The sequence below is a fragment of the Argiope bruennichi genome, chromosome 7, assembly GCF_947563725.1.
Source record: "Argiope bruennichi chromosome 7, qqArgBrue1.1, whole genome shotgun sequence".
NCBI classification, from domain to species: domain Eukaryota; kingdom Metazoa; phylum Arthropoda; class Arachnida; order Araneae; family Araneidae; genus Argiope; species Argiope bruennichi.
The window spans coordinates 3,046,805-3,065,849 of record NC_079157.1 but is presented as its reverse complement, the minus strand read 5'-3'; the positions used below and the strand labels follow the sequence as shown (position 1 = coordinate 3,065,849).

General features: G+C 30.7%; 1 protein-coding gene across 3 annotated transcripts in view; it reads right to left on the bottom strand.

Annotated features, from left to right (window-relative positions):
* Window positions 1-5,245: 5,245 nt before the first annotated feature.
* Window positions 5,246-19,045, bottom strand: part of LOC129975910 (cobalamin binding intrinsic factor-like) — a 48,827-nt gene continuing 35,027 nt past the window's right edge. The window contains exons 8-10 of one of the 3 annotated variants that reach the window (XR_008785060.1): window positions 17,884-18,058; window positions 11,397-11,564; window positions 5,246-5,578 (exon numbers count right to left, since the gene is read on the bottom strand). Coding sequence is in view for 2 of the 3 variants with exons in the window: in XM_056089193.1 (XP_055945168.1) it covers window positions 10,031-10,113; window positions 11,397-11,536; window positions 17,884-18,058 (398 nt within the window). In the remaining variant the exon portion in view is untranslated. Of the gene's footprint in view, window positions 5,579-10,024; window positions 10,114-11,396; window positions 11,565-17,883; window positions 18,059-19,045 lie in introns of those variants that run through there. The other 2 variants (XM_056089195.1, XM_056089193.1) reach the window with 2 other exon arrangements.

Below are 19,045 nucleotides of genomic sequence, written 5' to 3'. Positions count from 1 at the left end.
TTGTCTGAAGATTCTTATTCCAGGCGCAGCAGCAAGGTCACGAGCAAGTTGAGGAGCCGTTGTCAGCCTATGCCGTCGTGCGCTTAATGCCAAATAACGATCCTGTGCAGGCGTCGTTGCTCTGTGTTGGCCTTGGCCGGCCCTCCTGGTTACAGTACCACTTGTTTGGAATTGATACCACTTTCGGTGCCACTTGTAACCGTCGATCCACCTCCGCTTGAGAGCTTCCTAGCTTCAAGCCTGCCAACGGCTCTCCATCTCAAGGAATCGTCTAAATGATTATGAGAATTCACTCTCACTGGAGACAGGTTAATTTTTTTTTGTTTTAATGCAATATTCACGAAATTGCAGGCAAAAATCCCAGATGCCAAAACGGTCTAATTTCAGTAGTTCTTCAAAAACTAATGCTAAACAACATTTTTTCCCACAACAAAGATTAATATCGTGTTACCGGTCCTTCAGAATATATAAAATATAATTTGTTTAAATTTTACTGGTAGCCATTTAGAATTACTTTGAAAAACATTTTTGTGACCTTAATTTTGGACATGAGTGTATTTTCACTTCCGCAAGTTGTAAACCATTCTCAAAAATATCGTAAACAATACAGTCCACAAAAGCATTCGTAGCGGAAGTTAAAACTCCGAAATGTGTAATTTGTAAATCTAATGAAAATCATTCCCTGGATGTATGTCCTGTGTTCAAAAATATGCTTGTTAATGAGAGAATTGAGGTCGTTAAAAATAAGAATTATGTTTTAACTGCTTAAATCCCCATGAAATTGCTAACTGCTATTCAAAATCCAATTGTCCCATTTGAAAAAAACGACATAACACTCTTTTGCATCTGGGAAATACTCAAAGAGAAAATGAAACTCGTTCGCAGAATGCTAACGCTGGATTAAATCCAAGGTCAAATGTATTCGTTCGACGAATTGAGAATCCCAGTAATAATTCTTCACAATTGCCGAATGAGTCACCTGTGAACAGTACACATTCATTCACTGCTACCAACTTTAATGTCAACAAAATGGTTTTATCAAGTGCTGCAAATGTGATGATTCAGAATAATATAAGAATGTTTACGAATGCACGCGCGTTACTGGATGTCGATAGTATGAGTCATTTCCTTTCAAAACGGTTAGCCGATAAAATGAATTTGAAAAAAAGAAAAACGAAACATCGTGGTTTCTGTACTAAATCAATCATCTGTTAACTAGAGATGCATAATCCACGATTTTTTGAATAACAAATAATATTGCTATTGTTATTTTTAAATATGGGTTCCAAATATCTGTTATTTCACTCATATTATTAATTAAAAATTATTACTTAATATTAAATATAAAATTTATTAATTGTAATTAATACTTAATTTACTAATTTAATTAACGTGTGATTGAATTAATTTATCTGTTTCAGCTTACTTCTTAAATTTTATTTTTTTTCTCAAAACTATTTATTTAATTTATTTATTAGAGTGAACCATTTTCTGGAAAAGATGAGTTAAAAATATATGCATTTCTTTAAAATGTTTACTTTAGTCCTATATTCTACCAATAGATGGCGCCAGAAGTAAACAGAGTACATGTAATCAAAGTCAATCATGTCACGAGCAATTAAAAATGATCTGTATGGAATAGCGCATCATCAAATATGAATATCGGTCACTCCCGTAAAGTGGACCGGTGACTTCGCATTTTAGAGTGAAGCCTCGTACTTTCCGGTGAATCACCGCTCCGATAAATTTCAGTGATATGCAATTCAATGATACGATACGATAATTCCAATAACCGGTCCGTTCACTTTTCAATCCAATCACAGATTTCTTTCGAGAGCTTCCATTGGACAGATCGTATCGATTCTTACTTTCCAGTAAAGTCACCGCTCCGGCAAATTTCAGTGATATCGTATCGATTGTTACTTTCTATTGTGATCCAAAACCTGTAATCGAAATACCACCAGTAAGATCGTATCAAGGATTTGAATCACACCCCTCTTTTAAAAGTATTGATCACTTGTATTTGTGACTTTTTGATATTGGTTACGCAATAACCGCTCTTAAAATATTCGTCATCCCTACTGTTAACTGGATCGTAAAAACGAAAATTTCGAACGTTAGCGGAAGCTTTGAAAAGGCAATTGAGCTATTGGTAGTACCGCATACAACAAATTGTATCCCCTCCAAACAATTTGACATAGATACGCTAGAATTAGATAGTTTCAATTTAGAGGATGTGGGCTTCAATGAACCTGGAGAGGTGGATATTTTATTAGGTGCCTAAATATTCTATGAACTGACATTGTCCGGGAACAGACATTCTTTTTCAAAATACTGTGTTTGGGTTTGTTGCTACTGGAAGTGTTCCAATCGAAAACGAAGCTATTGTTCACTGTGGGTTGGTAATAGAAGATTTAGATGCAAATTTGGGGAAATTGAAGATGAGGGGGATAAATTACAAAATGATGAGAGTTTAATATGTGAAGATCATTTCATGAAAACACATTTCAGAAATGACGATGGAAGCTATGCCGTTTAAAATAGACCCCCCCCCCTATGCTTAGGCGATTTAAATCACTTTGGCAACGTTTGAAGAGAGAACCAGAGCATATGCAACTATACAGGGAATTCTTAACTGAGTATGAGAATTTGGGGCATATGCCGGCAACTTACGAAGCTCCAAAGTACATATGCCTCATTATGGCGTTTTTAGGCCAGAAAGTAGTGCTACAAAAGTATGCGTTGTTTTTAACGCATCAGCGGCAACGTCATCTGGACAATCGCTTAATGATAATTTGTATTCAGGATCTGTTGTCCAAGATGGTTTGTTCGCTATTTTTTTGCGCTTTCGAAAACATTCTGTAGTTTTCACCGCCGATATAAAAAAGATGTATCGTCAAATTTCGATACATCCAGATCAGTGTGATTTACAATATATTTTATGGAAGGATTTAGAGGAAGAGAAATTACGTGTATTTTCATGTATTACGGGAAGGGAAATTTTAGGACTTAACTGGGGAGGTGCGGTTCTACGAGACCGCATTTCATTTATACTCAAATAAAATTTTCTAATGAATGCATTAGTATGAAAAACTGCCAATATATTTTGCAGACATTTTTCTTGATATATAGATATGTTTTACAATTTTTTCAAAATATATTATCATTGAAAAAAGTAAATGCGTTGGAACATACATTTTCTTCTCGAATTACATGTTACAATAAATAATGTTCTTGAAAAAACATAAAAGTTTTAAAATCATATTTCATTTTACAGTATATGAAGGTATATATACGAAAATATAATGTAAAATTCAACAATTATATGAAAAATATTAAAAAAAATTGACAATGGGTAAAATTGGCCCTTTTTTTTATTGGCTTTTGTGACTTTCATAACACGGTTTTCTTGGGCATTTTAAACATACTAGTTAAGAACTAGTATAAAAATCAATCTATAAATTCTGTATATATATATATATATATATATATATATATATATATATATATATATATATATATATCTTGGTATATTAATATATTTTTAAAATTTTTCAAAATATATTATTATTAGAAATATTAATTATGTTTGAACATACATATCAGAATCAGTTGAAGGCGAACTTTCATCGAAAAACTCTACTGTACAATTATCCTTATCACTAAAATCACTTTCTGTTTCATTTAAAATTGTCTGGAGCACTGCTTCATAATAGGATCAGTAAATTGGATGATAATTCGGGCCCCAAGTTTTAGCGCCATCTGCTAAGCCTTGCTTATCACTGGGACACTAACAGGGAGGTGCGGTCTTAGAGATCGCGCTTAAAGAAATAACTTAATTATTTTTAAAAAAGGCATCCGCTGAAATCGGTTGAAAAAGTGCACGTGTATTGAAGGTCACAAAACAGGAAGCTACAGGGTCAATCCATTCAAGTGAGCTAAAAATAGAATAGGGGTGACCGAAAATCCATCGCTAGCGAAGTTGCTCACTGTTACCTACGGAACCAAATGCGCCCCTTACTTGGCGACTAGGGTACTAAAGCAAATATGCTGTGATGAGCAGAACAATTATCCTTTAGCTGCCGCTGCTGGCAAGGATTTTTATGTCGACTATATACTCAGTGGTACCGGGGATTTATCTTCTGCCATTGAATTACAAGACTAGTTAATGCATTTGTTAAAATCAGCTGGTATGGAGCTTCAAAAGTGGAGCTCAAATAATCCGGTTTTGTTACAAAAAGTTCCAATGTTGGACCGAGAATACAATTTCGATAATCCTAACTCAGCAACTTTAAAAACTTTGGGATTACAATTCAACCCTGAAAAGGATACATTTAGTTTTAGTGTTCAAAAAATGGTGAGTCCTGCAACAAAAAGAACAATACTATCGGACGTATACAGATTGTTTGACCCTTTAAGTCTCTTAGGACCTTTGATAATCACAGTGAAGATGTTCTTGCAGAAGTTGTGGATTTTGAGATTTGATTGGACCGATGAAGTTCCCTTACACTTAAATAGAGAGTGGGAAAAATTTAGTCCTGAACTTAGTCAATTGAAAAATTTAAATGTAGAACGTCATGTGTTATATTTTGAGGCTCTTAAAGTAGACCTGACAGGCTTCGGAGATGCTTCGAAAAATGCGTACGGTTGTGCCGTCTACACCAGGTCTTTGTGAAGGTCTGGTGAGATAAAGAGGTCAGATCACTCTTATGCAGCAAATTTCCAATGGCTCCCATCAAAGAAATTAGTATCCCACGTTTGGAGCTGTGTGCAACGAATCTGCTTTCCAAGCTTACCTTTAAGATTCTGTAATCCTTGCAACTAGACATTCATGGAGTACATTTGTACTCGGACTCCACCGTGGTGCTTGTTTGGATCGAAACTCCACCCACATCGTTGAAAACTTTTGATGCTAATCGAGTCACCAAGATTCAAGAGTATACTAAGGACTTCCAATGGCATTGTGTAAATACTGCTGAGAATCCTAGAGATATCACGAGGAGTTTTTCCTTCAAAGATCCAACAGTTGAATATTTGGTGGAATGGACCGTCTGGCCATTGGTAGCTGGCCAAACTTCAATGACGATCCTGGTGTCTCAGATAATGAATATCTTCTTGAGGTGAAAGGAACTGCAAATAACTCAGAACTGAATAAGGATCCTATTATTAATCTTTCCATTTGTCATAATCCTAGTTTTTTAGAGTATTAGAAATAAGTAACAATTATAGTAAAATTGTTCGTGTTTTAAGTTATGTTTTCAGGTTTGTCAAGAACCTAAAAAGAGCAGTGAAGACAGCAGGTCCACTGAATGCTGAGGAGTTGAACTATGCAGAGACATTTTTAATTAAAAATGTCCAAATTCAAGCGTTTGCTAAAGATATCAGTAGTCTCCAAAAACACCACTGTGGGCCTCCTGGTAGTAGTTTGGATATTGATCCGGGAGCTACAAATATGCTGGACATAAAACTTTCTATAATAATACTCTTTGGCACGTGGGAAGTTTTTGCTCTTCTTCTTTATTCCACAACTGCTACAGCCCAATTAGTGCATTGTATCAGGTTGCTTTGAATATAGAAACTAAAAGTATAAAAAATTAAACATCAAAACAAATTGGAATACAAAAATAACAGTATGAGTCATTTCACATAAGTTTGATTATTTCCACACGAACATGCTTGCTGAAGTGACGCAGTTCTAAACTAAATACATTGTTTGCATCTTTGATGGAAATAATTCTATTTAAAAAAAAACGAAATAATAACTATTTAATATTTTTAACTCTAAGGAAAATTCATATTATTATTATTATTAGCTATTATAATGATCCATGAATTTTGAAAGAATCGGTGTACTTATTAACTGTCTAAGACCTTTTTTTTAATTGCATGCTGATGATAATGAGAAGATCACTTCAGAAATATACAAACATTTATATTGCATTTCTTTTTGTTCAGTTTTGACTTTCATGTAAAATTCATGAACGAGCATTTTATTACTTAAAATGCTACTCGTACAGATGATTTAAATTTTTAACACTCTGTCATAATATGCATATAATCTTAAGTTAAATCCAATAGCTTTTTTAATATATAAAATATTTATGACATATAAATTTATTAATTGCATTTACGTTTGTCTAATATTATCGGGAATGTATCATATTCCGCATGAAGAAAGAAATTTTTATTTCACGCAAGCTACGTGGAATTCCTTAAGAATACATGAAATCACAAAAAATTTCATAAATGAGAATTGCAGAATTTTCAAGTAATGTTTCGTTAAAATTTCTTAATGTATTAATAAAATATTTTATAGTAATATAAAGTGTATAAAATTGCACAAATTTTAATTCTTCCATTTACTGGAAATTAAAGTTTTGTATTGGATAAACTGGAATTTTGTTGATTACACTAAACATTGTTCAAATATAATGTGCTACAACTTTTGGCATTCCATGCAAAAGAATGAATTCGTGAGTTGAATCTAAAGATCTCGGATCGAGACCAACAAGTATCAGATCAGAAATTACTTCATTCCAGATATTCCTTGATGAATTAGTTTCTGATATTTGTTTTTCAAGGTTTTAGGATATTTAGGTTAAGCAATTTGAAGATTATCATATACTGATAATGATCCATTGTTCCAATAGTTTCAAAACTGAAGAGAAATTACATCGGTTGAATCAGGCCATCATTCATACTTAATAACTTCAGCTGTTACAGTTTTATATCCTCACTGATTGCAGAGAGAAGTTCAGGATAGTTGTCACTGGGAGTGATAGATGTAAAAAAATTTCCAAAGTTTCTTATTCTTCATTGGGCATTTCCAAAGATCCAACTTTATAATCACGGCTTGAGGTATTGGTATATCTGAGTCACGTTTAGCTTTGGTTTACCACAGTATATCAAACAACAGATATTGTAAACGACATAGTGTTGATTGCAACTGTTTCCTGGCAATTGTTTCTACTGTCTCGTTCGATTTCTTTGAAAACTGATTATCAAACTTTTCTTTAATTACATTTAGATACTTTGTTTTAATATCGGATAATCCAAAGGTAATGAAAATTATCATAATTGCCGAATCTAAAGTCGATATAAAACTAGCTGCTTGAACTTCTGCAAGTTTATGCACTAACTCTGTGTTAGTTGAATAGAAATCAAAACTTTGCAGTCATAATTTTCATTTGACGGTCATATTTCCGTTCGTGAACTCAAGAGAAAGACAAACAAAAACTGTTATTTTCGACAAGCATATTCAGAAAAACAGTTTAGAGCTCTTATTAGTCCGAATATATTTTACCCGCAATTCTAATACATGTAATACATAACTTTGTAAGTTATTAAAGGCAAAGTAAGAATGATGAGGTGTCAAACAGAAGTTAATTCTACTTAAATAACGATGCACTTTACTGAATGTTGCCAGGCGTACTTATAGATAATCAATGCTACTAAATGCATGGTAAGACTCGCAGATGATTACTAATATTATTATAATAGATCATTCACCTCTTTGTCAATTTAAGAATTTAAAATTAATTTTTCTTAAATGATTTACTGTTTAAAAACACCTGAAGCTATTAATTGACTTCTGGAGAAATTTAAGACTAACATATCCACCAAGTGGACAAAAAAAAAAAAAATGAAAAATTTAATTCAAAACTCTGTATACATAAGCCTGAAAAGTGTTTCCGATACTTTGAAGTGGCATCCAATGCTCATCAAATCTATTAAAGAATTAAAGCAGGATTTTGAAATTTAGGAAGATTATTTATATGATTTCACAGTTGATATTATATCAACATTAAAAATAAAATCGAAATTTTAGGTAGCATCATGGAAAAATTGTTAACATGAATATTGTAATTTTTCGAAAATATTTTTTTGCATTAAACATAGTATAAGATATCGGAAAAGATTTGTTAGAAATTTCTGAGACATTTTATTGCAATAAAAATATTCAAGACTGAAAAAAATGAAGAAATTTTCAAATTGACTTCAATAAAAATGTTGCAATTAGAAAAATACTGAGATTTTAATTAATTGTAAAAATTATTATATGAAATTCCTATATATTAAATATAAACAATGCCTAGATTTAAAAAACAACCCATAGTTTTTATTATTCGATTTTTTTAAAGAATTTAGTATTGTATGAAAAGAGTTCTTCGTTATGTGAATGAACTTCAAGTTACTAATCAAAACTATTAAGTAATTCTTTATTCTTATGTGGATGATAACAAAGTGACAAAAACACAATCAAATTATTGTAATGAATAATAAGGTATTAAATTTTTGATTCTGTAAGGACTTGAACTAAAACAAGGGAAATGATCACCCCAAAACTTTCTCTCATACTCTCTAATGAAAATGTTATCTCAGAAAATGCTTTCCGTGGAATTAAAGTACAATAGTTAAGAAATATTAACCTTTGAAGTGAATTTAATATTTTCACTGATACTATCATGTGATCTGTTGGCGAGTATTTTGGCAATTTATTCCCGGCATGCGATTAACTGTACCCAAAAATCGAATTTGTATTTTAAACGTGCTTTTCCTCACCGATTGAAAAAAAAAATTACTTGTAGTCATAAAATCTCATACCAAATTCGGTATATTTATGTCGTTGCTTTTCTGAGCTAACGTGTATACATGTTTCTGAAACTACAACCTACGGTTAATCTCTTGTTGGATTTGGTTCAAAATTTGAAAGATATCTACACTATAGATGTTAAATATGTGTACCGAATTTCATCGATACACTTCTTTTCGTCTTTTAATTATCGTGTTAACTTATACTTGAACAGCCGGACAGACAGACTTCCTCTGAGAGGAGTTTGCTCAACATTTGAAAAAAAAAATCTATAAATTTGATGTAAAGACTGAATACCAAATTTCTTCCGTATAGCTTAAAGCGGTTTTGAGTTATCTTTGTTCCAGACAGACGGACATTTTCCAAAATGTGTTTTGCGAACTCAGGGAGGAAACGTGGGGATTCGTCAAAATCCCGAGTTCGAATTTTTTGACCATTACTATACTTTCGTTATAGCAATGGTAATGCGAGAACTTAAAAAAAGGCGATCTATAGCGATAATCTATTATCAAAAAATAAAATAGATTATATTGCAGATTATTTATTTATCGTTTAAAATATCCATCTATAGAAGCTACATTTTCATAAATGTTGTTGAAGGCAAAAGAATTTTCATCAAAAGTATAACATCATTTCGACCATCGAAAGTGAAAGAAAAAATATTGAATTTATTACAAACATACTATGTAGGACTTAAAAATGTGTACTATATAAATCAGAATCAAATAATAGTCTTAAAAATTCATTCGTTGAATAAAAGATTTTCATAAAGAATTTATCAACGCATCGGAGCTAAGCGTAATAGACTTCATTTCATTCATGGGTCGTTGAATCAAAATTGTAAGTCGTCAGTTTTATTGCAAAATGTTATGTATCAAATTTACCAAAATATTTACTGAAGCTCAACACTTACTCGTTACACTGTAAGCAAATTAGCTATACCTGTTCAAAAATTATTACAGCCGCTGAATGTATAATGAACAAAAAGCCAATCGTTCATTAAGCTTGTAGTTGTTACAATAAAATTTCATATATTTGCTATATTCTGACAATTTACTATAAAAGCAACGGCTTGTTATTCCTTTTATTTTTGAACGTCGACACATTTTAAATAATGAAATTCACGAATATTCGATCAAGGAAAAAGCACTTAAACAATCGTTATTTTTAACTCATGCCGTATTTTTATCATTTAGCTTAAATGCATGCATTGATACGAGATATTTATTCATAAAGAAGTTGTTTGAAATGTATGTATTGAATAGTGGGGAAAGAAGGTAATAAAAAAGAATTCGAGTAATAAAAATCTCATTTTTTTAAAAAAAATTTATTTCCAAAGATCTTTAAGTAATAGAGAACTAACTATATAAGAAATATATATACACATATATAAGAATGACTGAAAAATGAAAAAAAAAAAAAAAACATTTAGGTCGTTCAAAGGATGATATCATTGCACGGGATACTTTTATACCACAATATGATGTCTTGATTAGACTTCAATTTTATATCTACTGGACCTGTAAAATGTGAAGAAATCGTTATTAATTAAGAGAATTTTACTCAGAGCTCGAAATCTCTAGATTGTAATGGGTAAAATTTTACAAATGAAGAAAAAAAAAAAAAAAAGTAGACGCATGCACAAAAACCTCAGCCACATGCCTAAATGAGTGACTGATTTCTCGGATTCTGAATACTGATATAAAATCGATCAGATCGTGTTGATTTGGTGTTTAAGCTATGGTCCTCTTTTCTATCCTTCCTATTTAACGATTTTCTCAGAAATCTTTGTGGAATTTGAATTCATTTTAATATATTCTCCTCGGCTTTCATCCAGAAGCCCGAGAAGAAATTTAGGAGCGTGTCGGATCGAGTCCAGTATTCGCATCTTCACCACGCTCATGTCTCCGATGCATCTGAAATCTGGCCGTGAATTAGAAATTTAAAAGTGGCATCTCGCTATTTTCTTAAAAGTGTTCCAACCAAAGCACTCATCATCTATAGTATATCTTTGAAATCTATTTCAATCAGTCCTTTTTGAAATTTTGGATTCAAGCAGAAACACTTATCAATATTTTGCTGAATTCTAATATTCTCTTTCGGGGCTCTGGAAGAAATAGAATTATCTGAAGAATAGTTTTGCCAATGATTATTCACGTTTCAATGTTGACATGCATACTCAAAAGAGTTGGAAAACATTTATTTTGTCAAATAATAATTTTCAGTTATTTTATCTCGAAGTCTTATTGAATCTGATTTTATTATCTTATTTTTCAAATTTCGATTTCGGTTGTGAATACACCAACAAATTTGTCTTCTTGACACCACGGAAGAAGATTACAATTCCTTCCAAAGTTTTATACAGGAAATCATTGTTTTGCAATAATTTTTTTTCTCTAGATTTGAGATTTGAGTATCATGAAAGAAGTGAAAAAAATCCGATAACAACGCATTTTTTTCTTGTACTCGTAGAATATTAAACATAAAATTTCAAGCAAAATATCCAAAAAGCTGCAAATCGACGTTCGTTTTTAGTATGCCGATTTCAATGCAAATTATGCTTTAGAGGACAAAGAAAATAATAAAATTTTAGCAAGGGTAAAAAAATGGAGAATTAAAATTTGGTCTAGTATATTTGCAATGCATAAAAACTAACTAAATAAAATAACCTAGGTGTTAATGACCGTACATTTTATGTTCTAACAAAACAGTAAGAAATTCACCAAAGGATATAAAACAAAGATATATTTTACACACAATAAGAGAACTGGAAATTTATTTTCTTGAATGAACAAGACATTACTTTTGTCCACGATCTTCGGATCTTCGTCAGAGTTTCGAGCTTTCAAGTACGTGAACCAGTACATGTCCATCTCGGGATCGTCCTCCTTCCCACTCATGGCTGCGACGTACGGCTTACCATCGATCACATTGTACTCGACTCTGAAAAATTTGGAGAAAAATCTGAAATCTGAAACAACACTGAATTATTTAAACTGAAATATAGTTCCACTGAAAAATTTCATGAAATGATCATGACGATTAATAAGCGTTTACAGTCATATTATTTATTAGAATCTTTTCTGAAGAAGACTCATACTCTTCATTTCATTATTTCCAGAGAACAATTCACTTCATATAAAAATTTCTTAATATTTATATAATTTAATAGAATTTTGAAATAAAGTTTATTGTTGTGAGTTCATGGCAGGGATGAAAGGCAGACAACAATTATGGCGGAAATCTTTTGTTCGGAAAGGAAAAATGCAGTTAAACGTTAGAAAAATCCACCTGGATATATCTGATATATTCCAGTCAAAAGAGAACTATTAAATAGCAAAAAGAGGAGCGTTATTTATAAATGAATGTAAGTTTGACATTCATTCAGGTCGCTAAAAGTTTCAGAAATATCTTCCACTGGCTGGAAGATCATTACTGGCTTGACTAGAAATTGACATGTACTCATTAAATGTAATGTTGCGTCACTGCAATAAACAGTGCTAACTGAAGTAATTGTGCTGGGATATAAGAAGGAAACAGTGCTATAGATACATGTGTGTCTTAGTCTACATTAACTTAAATGAGATTTTATGTTACTGTTTCCACAAAAAATATAAGTACTTATTTGAAATGTTCAGTAAATGGTTAATGCGGACTATCTCTACCAGGAATTTCATTCGCATCATTTTAATTAGATATAGAACTTTTTATTTATATTAATAGCGATCGAATTTCCATTTCAACTGTAAGTTTAATGGAAACATAAACACAAAATAAAATATGTAAAAACTTACTGTCAGATTTTAATCTCTTTTTCGAAAGAGAAAAACTTTTTTTCTTCTTTATATATGTTCAACCGTTTTCCGTTTTGGCAGATTATCTACTGCAGATAGGTGGGAATGTGACAAAAAAAAAAAAAAGACATTTAAAAAAAAATAAGCATTTATGAACTTGAGAATGAAAATGCTAAGCAGAATAAATTTGTTACTAAATAGATGTAATTTGTTAGAAATTAAAATAATATTTGAGTTTAAATGATTACAAAATAGTTATATATAATGATTAGAAATATAATGATTATATATATAAATTATATATATAATGATTAGAAAATATTTATATGTATATATATTATTGCAAATTTATAATGTTGCTTCCCAGCACGATTAGTTCAATCGTTCAATCGAAAGACCGTTTTACGATCAGTTCTGTTGGGTGCTGATCGGGTGCCGAATCAGTTATCTCAGTTCTTGGCGACAAAATAGATAATACTGGAATTTTCTACAATTTTGAAGAAGAATCTTCTCTGCTTGATTCCGGGAACTATAAAAGGCCGGATGTCTCTGTATTGAGTTGTGGAAAGAGTCGTCGAGAAGTTTAAAACTGCACAGCGAGTCAACATCGGAATAGTTGGATCAATCCAGCCAAGTGCGGGCATGCATTGAGTGGAGCTCAAGCGATTGGTCAATTGAGCTGTGTGTCGAGTCCTGGAGTTTATTGTAAAAGCAGCATCGAGTCATGTGTGGAGTAGCCAGTCGTGTATTAGTGAGTCTGCAGTCGGATACAGCTAAAGCAAGGAGACAGTGGAGAATTTCAGGCATTTGAAGAGACCGTAGACAGTAGGTATGAAGATTCCTTCAATCCTGTCTGGCCGCTTTGTATGCTGTGGTTATTACTAGTTGTGGGCTACTGTTTGTTGCTGTTGTGATGCTGTGTATTGCGTGTGTTCGTCTATGTATTCGTGTCTGTATTTGTTTCTTCGTATTAATAAAATCGTCGTCGTTCATCACTAAACGGCTGTTTCTTTATCGATCAACAGATCTAAAGAACTCCGAATTCATAACAATCTATTAATATTTTACATTTTATATATAATGTAAAACACATATTTTTAAGCAGTTTCGTGGCCGAAGAGAGAAGACCCTTAAAAATTTTTAAAACTTCGCTTTTTATTCCATCTCGGGGGGGGGGGCAAGAAGTGAACAGGTACGTCAATCCATAGCACGAGACAAGAGCGAAAGAGCGAGATAAATATTTCCCCTGATTATTATATACCATGAGATTCTGATAGGGATTTCTTTCACGTGTCGCTTTAGGTAAGGGAATTATAGATATCTTTTAAAAGAATTTGTTTAGATCGACATTTTCTTACCCCTTGACTCGGAGCCTTGAGAACCGCTGTTTTAAGCCTTTTTACAGGGCTCCTGTATCAATAATTAAATAAAAAAGTGCAATTGGATCATGAAATAAGAAAAAAAAATTAGAATTAAATTAATATGTTTTAAATTAAGATAAAAATTAGGTGATTTATTAGGATTATATATATATATATATATGTGTGTGTGTGTGTGTGTGTGTGTGTTTGTTTGTTGTCTTCTTCAATATATTCAGTTACATGTCAATTTCTTAGTGTCCATATAAAGTGTGTAGTTAGAACAAATAATATTAAGAAAAACAGATACCAATAAGTTAACTGACTTTTAGAATTTAAAACGGGAAATCAGAGGGGATACCATTACGAACCCTTGGATGATTTTATGTAATAATCCTTAATTTTTTTTTTTACTGACTGAATTTATATATATATATATATATATATATATATATATATATATATATATATATATATATAAAAGTATTAGAATCAAGTTAATAGGAAAAACAAAAACCAAATAAAAATTAAACCAAAAAAATTATTAAAAAATATTAAAAAAGAATCCGGCCTGAAGACTTTTTCAAGGGTCACCCTCAGGCAGGGATTCAAATAAAGGGATTTTTTCTGTGAGGACATACAGACATTAAGTCTAATAATGATTCCTCGTGACCCGAAAATCCCCCGAAATTGTGCTCAAGAGATATACCATTTTAACAGAAAGGAAAAACAAAATAACAAATTAGAAAAAAACCACAAAGTAAAAATACAATAAAAACAATAACAATAAAAACAAAAACAGCATTAAAATTAAAATTAAAATTAAAAACGAAAAGGCCAAGACATACCATCCAACAGTGAACGAAACTTTAAACAATCGATTGTGATTTCCTGTTTTTGAAAGTTAACGGTAAATTATGTAAACAGAGGTAGGCACCCAGCGCCATCTATTGAGTGATCCAATATGCAAGTAAATTTCTATTTTTATTTAAGCCAAAAGATTAATCCCAAACCATACCTTGTTTAATTAAAAAATTGACATTACAGTAATTTCTAGGAAAATCATTTTTAATTAAATTTTTAAGGAGGATATTTGATGCTTCAATATAAGAATTTTTATTATTGCAAACCCTTTTGATCCTGTTAACTTGTGAGAAAATAAGATTTTTGAAAATTTTAGAGTTTAGATTGGAATGGTAGTTACATAGTTTTGTTATTTTAAAGTTGAAATCATCCCTTTTATCGTATATACCAACTATTGTTTTATCATTAGCAATTTCGATTTTTAAATCTAGAAAGGTAGCCTCAAGTTTATTTATATTTGTATCTTTTAGAATTAAATCTTTTGGATAGCAATTAGTAATAATATTAGTATTGTCGAAGTTAATCAAAAGTAGGTCATCAATATATCTCCACCCGTTTATTAAATTATATTTAATTATTTTTTTCTCATAGTAATGCAGGAAAATATTAGCTAAAGCACTTGAGAAAGCTGTCCCCATTGGAATGCCCTTGACTTGTTTATAAAAATTAATACCATTAAACACGTAATTTTCAGTAATATTAAAATTACATAACTCAAGCCAGTTATTTTTAGGAATGATATTTTCATTTAAATATTCGTCATATATAAAAGTGCAGACCTTTATTAATTTTTCATGAGGTAGATTAGTGTATAAATTTTCGAAATCAAAAGTATCAAGTTTATTAATGTTGTTATCTTTAAGAAAATCCAATACTTCTTTGTTACTAGAAATAATAAAGTTGTCTTCATTTTTTATTTTGTCCAGGATAATTTTTAAGTATTTAAAGAAATGTTTACCCGTATAGTAATTATAACTACCAGTGCTACAGGTTACGAATCTGAATTTTAATGGATTTTTATGAAATTTAACTGTTGGGAATAAATAAGGATAGTTAAGAGAGCAAGTCTTAGTTTTGGTTTTTTTTGCGAAAGCTAGCATTCTTTTATCTAATTCCTTTTTCCCGGTGTTCTTTAACATATAAGTTGCATTAGAGTTATATTCATTAATTAAAAGTTCTTTATAATAATATTTACAAATTAAACAGAAATTATTTGCTGATTTATCTATTACTGTAATAACAAATTTTTCTTTTAAATTTTTTATTTCATTTTTTAATGTTTTACTAAAATAAATCCCACGTTCTTTAGATCTGTCAAAATCAGTATTCAATTTTATTTTAATTTCCTTTAAAATTCTCACTTTCCATTCCCCGAAACCTTCCGCAGGCCAGTGGTATTTTCTAGATAATTTGGCAATAAAAACATCCAAATCATTACCAATAGAAATCAAAATTTTGTTATGGTTTATTTTTTCTCTTAATCTAAATTTTGTTCCTCTTCCCATCAAATCTCTTAAAGAGTTGGATTCAATAATTTTTAAATTACCTGTAATAATATGACCTTTATCAATATCTATAAAATCTTTATATTTTTCCTTGTTACAGTAACAATCTGTTTTATTTATTTTATCTAAATTTTTGCTATAGTAATTATAATTACAAATTTTTTTCTTTAAAGTTGAAGTGTAACTAAACGCTATTGATACATTAGTTTTATCTGCAAGAGGAAAAAATATATTATTATTATGTATAATTTTGGGTAATTTAAGATATTCGAAGTAAATATCCAAGAATTTAATCACACAGTATTCTTTGTAAACATTATTTTTATTATTAAAAAGTAAATCGTTTTTTCCAATGTTAAGTTTACATTTAATAAGATCTAGAATAATACATTTAGTGTACGAATTTTTAAACTCTAATTCCCCGAATTTATTATTTAAAAACCATTTCATTTTATTATTTCTAAGACCAAAAATGTATTTCCTAATTCTGTGAATGTTTTCACTATTGTGTTCCAGATTACAGTAATTTTGAAATTCCTCAAATATAATTTGAAAATTGCCTCCTTTCCCTTTACCTCTTTTAAATCTTTTAGAAAAGTTATCTTTATTTAGAAAATTTTTAAAAATGTTAAATTTGTTATAAATGCAATTATTGTTTAAATCTGCATAACCTTCCCCATTTAATTTACTATTGAGACCATAAGGAAATAAAGTTTTTAGGTTGCAAATATAAATGTTTTCCAGATCTAATCTTTTGTTTAATTCGTTAATATTGTCTTCTAGAATGTAGATATTAATATTGTTAAAGTTATGGTTTTGAAAATGCTCCAGTTCGAAGTCAGTGGTCCTATTTTTTATGAAGTTTTTTATATCGGATCTGTGATTGTTAATTCTTAAATTAAGCTCGGTGCTAGTTTGGCCAATATATTTTAAATTACATTCTGAACAATTAAGGAGATAAATCAAATTTTTGTTTTTACAGAATGTTTGTAATTTTGAGTTTTCATTTTTGATCTGTTCCTTATCTGCCAAAGGACATGTCCTACACTTTCCGTTTCCACAAATTTTATATTTTTTTGTATTTTTAAGATTTTTTAAACAAAACAATTGTGTCAGTAATTTTTTCTCCGTGAATGCTCCTGACACAAAGCTATCCACAGTGCCCCTTGGTAGAGCGCGCGACGGGCCATGCGCTATGATAAATTCGTTATTAACTTTTTGCATAGTTTAATTTATTTATTAAAATGAAAATACATCTCCTAAACGCCAAAAAACAAGGAATTCTCGAAAAAGTAAAATCAGGAAAAATGATCTGAAAATTCTTAAATTTTTTAGGCAATACACCAAAAAACCTATTGAACCCCCCACCACCACCAAAAAAAACTATTAAAAATATTTTATTTAAAAATTTTGCAGTTCGTGGAACAGCGCACCTGCAGCTAAATTCCAACCAAATGCAAGAACGAGTAACCAATCTAAAGTAAGAAAAAGTTTGAAAACGAAACTAAAATGAAAACGAAACAAAACAGTTTCGAAATCGCAACTAAAATTTATTACCTATTTAAACTAAAACCAAAAAGGAACTTCATAGTATTTATATATATATATATATATATATATATATATATATATATATATATATATATATATATCCTTTTGGAGGCTCATCACGTGCTGTTCAGATCGGATTTGATCGTTTTGCAGTATATTACCATTAACATACAAAACTGTTGCATTGATATAAACTGAAGTCGCTCACAGATACTTACCTCTGTCCGTTGCCAATCTTCGCCACAGTCTCTACGGCGTCATAAATGGTGCTGTTGGCTCGCATTCTCAAGCGCCAAGTGCGGGCAAAATTGATCTCGTCACCAATCCAGATTGAGAACTGGACATTTATCATTTCTTCGTTGACATCCGATGCACTCTGTAAATCTTCCTCTTCTAAAAAAAAATAGTAACTTTTTAAATCTACAACTTACTTTTTCTCATGTATTTTCATATAATTCAATGCGTGACATTTTATCGCAGCTTTATGTAATATCTTATTTCTTTAGAAATTTTAAATCTTCAGCATTATTCTGTCTTTAAAATATTCTTTAATCGTTGTTACCTCAAAGAGATGATTATTTAATCAATTTTTATCATCATTCCTTTTCAACGCAAAGCCGTTTTTACAGCGGATCTGGTAATAGTGGACTGTAAAAATGGTAGAATTTCAATACGTAGCGATGAAGCTAAATTTATGTAGCTGTCCCTTTCATTCGAAATTTCAAAACTACAAATTCTCTACATCACGATCAAAAATTTAATTTAATTTCAATCAGGGAATGGCAGCTAAAGCAGATGATTAGATAATGGCAACAATAATAAATAAAGTGAGGTTTTCTAAATAAAAAATACGCAACAGAAGAGGTTTATCTTGACAAAAAGGCTCTCAAAGATATCAAAAGCCTTAAAAGAAATTCTAATACTTATACAGGTTTTAACACTAAAATAACCCCGGCATTTTCCATACACTTGGGAAGACTCATGCTGATCATTTTGAATGTCCTTTTGAAATGATCAGAAACCAGATTTTTATAACAAAAGTTAGTATTAAATTTCACATTTTCATCTCCTTTTATTTTGTACGTCATCAGAGTGATACTACTATGCTTGAGAATTTAGCTTGAATGCAGTTTTTCTTTTTTGAATTTCAATTAATTTAGTAATTTGAAAATGTCAAATCACCAACAAGGTTCTTTTCTACATAAAGATTTGGCTAATCTTAAAGTTGTTAGAAACACGATTAATTTTTACATTTCTTCTAATTTTAGGAAAGGATTTAGCTAAATTTAAAATGGCATTTTCTACAACGATTTCATCAATGAAACTATTTGCAATGTTTTCCTATACATGTAAACGCATTCAACAAATATTTTCGCCAAA